This window comes from Uranotaenia lowii, chromosome 3, assembly GCF_029784155.1.
Source record: "Uranotaenia lowii strain MFRU-FL chromosome 3, ASM2978415v1, whole genome shotgun sequence".
Classification (NCBI taxonomy): Eukaryota; Metazoa; Arthropoda; class Insecta; order Diptera; family Culicidae; genus Uranotaenia; species Uranotaenia lowii.
In genome coordinates, this window is record NC_073693.1 from 2577692 (window position 1) to 2582394 (window position 4703).

Sequence of the window (4703 nt, forward strand, 5' to 3'; positions counted from 1 at the left end):
AAATGACAAAAATGGCAAAAATGACAAAAATGTCAAGAATGACAAAAACTACAAAAACGACAAAAATGACAAAAATGACAAAAATGACAAAAATGACAAAAATGACAAAAATGACAAAAATGACAAAAATGACAAAAATGACAAAAATGACAAAAATGACAAAAATGACAAAAATGACAAAAATGACAAAAATGACAAAAATGACAAAAATGACAAAAATGACAAAAATGACAAAAATGACAAAAATGACAAAAATGACAAAAATGACAAAAAAGACAAAAATGACAAAAATGACAAAAATGACAAAAATGACAAAAATGACAAAAATGACAAAAATGACAAAAATGACAAAAATGACAAAAATGACAAAAATGACAAAAATGACAAAAATGACAAAAATGACAAAAATGACAAAAATGACAAAAATGACAAAAATGACAAAAATGACAAAAATGACAAAAATGACAAAAATGACAAAAATGACAAAAATGACAAAAATGACAAAAATGACAAAAATGACAAAAATGACAAAAATGACAAAAATGACAAAAATGACAAAAATGACAAAAAAGACAAAAATGACAAAAATGACAAAAATGACAAAAATGACAAAAATGACAAAAATGGCAAAAATGACAAAAATGACAAAAATGACAAAAATGACAAAAATGACAAAAATGACAAAAATGACAAAAATGACAAAAATGACAAAAATGACAAAAATGACAAAAATGACAAAAATGACAAAAATGACAAAAATGACAAAAATGACAAAAATGACAAAAATGACAAAAATGACAAAAATGACAAAAATGACAAAAATGACAAAAATGACAAAAATGACAAAAATGACAAAAATGACAAAAATGACAAAAATGACAAAAATGACAAAAATGACAAAAATGACAAAAATGACAAAAATGACAAAAATGACAAAAATGACAAAAATGACAAAAATGACAAAAATGACAAAAATGACAAAAATGACAAAAATGACAATAATGACAAAAATGACAAAAATGACAAAAATGACAAAAATGACAAAAATGACAAAAATGACAAAAATGACAAAAATGACAAAAATGACAAAAATGACAAAAATGACAAAAATGACAAAAATGACAAAAATGACAAAAATGACAAAAATGACAAAAATGACAAAAATGACAAAAATGACAAAAATGACAAAAATGACAAAAATGACAAAAATGACAAAAATGACAAAAATGACAAAAATGACAAAAATGACAAAAATAACAAAAATGACAAAAATGACAAAAATGACAAAAATGACAAAAATGACAAAAATGACAAAAATGACAAAAATGACAAAAATGACAAAAATGACAAAAATGACAAAAATGACAAAAATGACAAAAATGACAAAAATGACAAAAATGACAAAAATGACAAAAATGACAAAAATTACAAAAATTACAAAAATGACAAAAATGACAAAAATGACAAAAAATGACAAAAATGACAAAAATGACAAAAATGACAAAAAATGACAAAAATGACACAAATGACAAAAATCACAACAAAAATACATGAATGACAAAAATTAAAAAAATTTACAAAGTTTACAAAAATCATAAAAACGACAAAAATGACAAAAATAACAAAAATAACAAAAATGGCATTTATAATAAAAAATTAATAAAATGTTGTAATGGAAAATGAAAATAATTTTAACGACTTCAAGAATAACCAATATAGACAAAATGATAACTTTTTTTAAAAATTAAACAAAAAAAGCAAAAATTCCGAAATTAAAATAAAATATTCACAAAAAATAAAATTACAAAATAACAAAAAATGACCCAAAAAACGAAAATGACTGCTTGGAAATCCTTAAAAATAATATTTTTTTCTAAATTCATGGAATTTCATGGACTCTAACGTGTTTGAAAGATAGAATTCAATGACAATAATCAAATGAAAAAGATAGATCTCAAATACAATTTAAATGGATATATTTAATGGATATTAAAAAAATTCGGAGGACGAAAAATTCTGAAAGATACTGTTAATTTCACTTCTGAAGTTTTGTCATAATTTTTAGATTTGTAGTCCCGATCTTTAGAATATTCAAATAATAAAAAGAATGTTTTCGGTAATTTTTTATTAAGGTGTTTTAATTGTTTTTATGTTTTATGTGATTTGAAATCTTCAACAAATATTGCTTTCACAAAAAAGAAACATCATTTGCTTCCCTTTTGTTTATTGAAAACGAAAAATTTTTAAAGTCTTTCTATGGTTCGTTAAAAAATTTGATCAATTTCTGAGAAAAACCTTTTTTTTTTTGTTAGAACCTATGCAATGGTATTTTTCGTTATCACTATCATTCAAAAGTTTCAAGAAGCATAGCCATTGCGATTTTTTTCTGTGTCCATTTCCGAAAAGTTTTTTCACAATTTATTTAATTTTAGTCGTGAAGCTTTCTTTTTTGTATGATTGTGATTATTTTTTAACATGAAGTTCCGCATGAAATCAATGCACTGAGATGTTGAGCTGGGTTTCGAAATCATGAAAAAATCTTAATTTCACAGATTTTACAGTTAAAATTTGTGTTTCTAGAAATTTTTTTACAGATTTCATAAATTTTCTAAATTGAATTACGATACCTCTAGAATAGGCTTTGTAATGCTGAATCATTTAAATCTTATGACCTTGGTAATGAGGATAGCCAATTATGAAGTAAAATGACTAATCAATGATTGTTATGATTTGCTTATAAATTATCTGGAAATAGCATCACACATAACACGAGACAACAAAATTCACAAGCTGGATTAGAAAAACATAATTGAAATAAAGAATAATCATTGAAATTCAAAACATCCGAATTTTATTAAAGATTTCAAATGGCTCATGTTTCTATATTCAGAAACCGATTTTATGTACATTTCAGAAAACGTATTGGAAATGAGAGGAGTAGGCGTTATCCTGATGACAGCGCACGTGTTTTTTCGGGTCCGTGAAAGTTTGAGTTAAATTGATTGTTTTAAATAGAATAATTTTTATAAATTTTTCGAAGTTATGTGAAAGGAGTGGCCGAATGTCTACTGAATCTCTGATCGCTGAAAGTGTTTCAAACGGGATGTGGGATGATAGCTATGCATTTCATAAAATTTGCATCCAGCAAAAGGCATGCATCGTTTTTAGTTTGGGCAATTGAAATGAATTTTGTGACTCCAGTACAACTAGTGCAATTCTAAATTTACGAAGGATTTTCACTGATAGATATGAGCTCCGCCGTAATATCGGGGGTTGTGTTTCGGCAATGGACTGTGAATTTAGTAACCTGCGTGAATGTATTGCGTCTGCAGTTTCTGGCATATTCCGTGATAATCGTTGCCGATTGTTGTTATTAAATAATTTCCTAGGATGTCTATGAATTAAATCCCAATCAAGAAATCAAGAACCGTGAAATTAATGTTTTGAATGTGATCATTGAAAAAGTGATTGTTATGTCGAGTTGGTGTAGAAGAGAAAAGTTTGCAATTTGGCTAATCACCGGAACGATCTAGGCATTTTTCTAATATGGTTTATTGGCCGCTTAGAAATACCCGAAGCTTTTTATGGAAAAACGATAAGAATCCTTTCATTTTATGAATTTTAGATTCCTCTTTAAAAACAGGGAAACAAAAAATAAATGTTTCAAATAGGTAAGATGCAAAACATGATTAAAAAAGTGTATAATGATCGAAAATTTAAAATAGCATAACTCTATTATGGGGCCTTAGTGGGGGGTAGGACAGGGCATCAAACGATCGGAAAACTGATATACAATGGATTGTGGGTTCAAGCCAGCCGGAGTATCTCGGCAAATTTGGAATCATGTGTAGGGAACTAAGGTACCTTTCCAAGATTCTTTATTTGTTTCGAACAGTTTGAAGGGAGTGAGATGATTCAAACCTGTCCCAAGCCAGTGGTAACGGACCCCTTGGTAGTGCTGCAATCATTGTTGATGAGTTAAGCATGAACAATATTTGAATATGCGATCGAGACTGCCCGTATCGCCTCGAGCCGAAAGACCTATCAGCCACTGGTGGGTTCTCATACATACATACATACATCTCAGAAAACGTATTGGAAATCCGAACAGATTGAAAATTGAAAATTTAGGTTCAAAATTTAGATTCAGAATTATGTACTGTTTAAAATTCAGATTCAGCTTGTGAACGAGTTCCAAAATCAAATAATTTTAGCATGATGGATGTATGGGATTAAGAAAAAACTCGGGCTTATAATTCTGATTGTTAGTTCGATTTTAGAATGAAACCAAAGTCAGTAAGTTCAAATCATATCGGCGAAATTGAGCCGGCCAGATTTCCCGGTTTTACCCGGACTTGCCCGGATATTTAATATAAAAAGAAAACTGAAAAAGGTTCATCCCGGCCCGGTTGACCAAATTTTGTTGAAAAAAATCTTGATTCTCACCGGATTCATTCGCATGTTTTTTTTTTGTTTTTAATTAAAAAAACATCATATTGCATCATAATAGTTTTAAATTTTATCGCCAGAACATGAATTTTTTAAACAGGATTTAGTAAAATAAACTTAAACGATTTTTAGGGAGCCTAAAATACGAATCAAAATCTTTTTATGTTTTTCGATGAAAAAATAATGATTCAAATGTTTTTCTTCTTAATTATGGTTGAATAGTTCCTGGATTTTTGTCAAATTTTCCCGGAAAT

At 27.8% G+C, this 4703-nt stretch overlaps 1 protein-coding gene across 1 annotated transcript in view; it reads right to left on the bottom strand.

The window, feature by feature from the left end:
• The window catches only part of LOC129758798 (fibrillin-1), a 51570-nt gene extending 47109 nt beyond the window's left edge, over window positions 1-4461 (bottom strand). The window contains exon 1 of the mRNA XM_055756423.1: window positions 4447-4461. Within this exon, the coding sequence (XP_055612398.1) occupies window positions 4447-4461 (15 nt within the window). The remainder of the gene's footprint in view (window positions 1-4446) is intronic.
• Window positions 4462-4703: the final 242 nt, after the last annotated feature.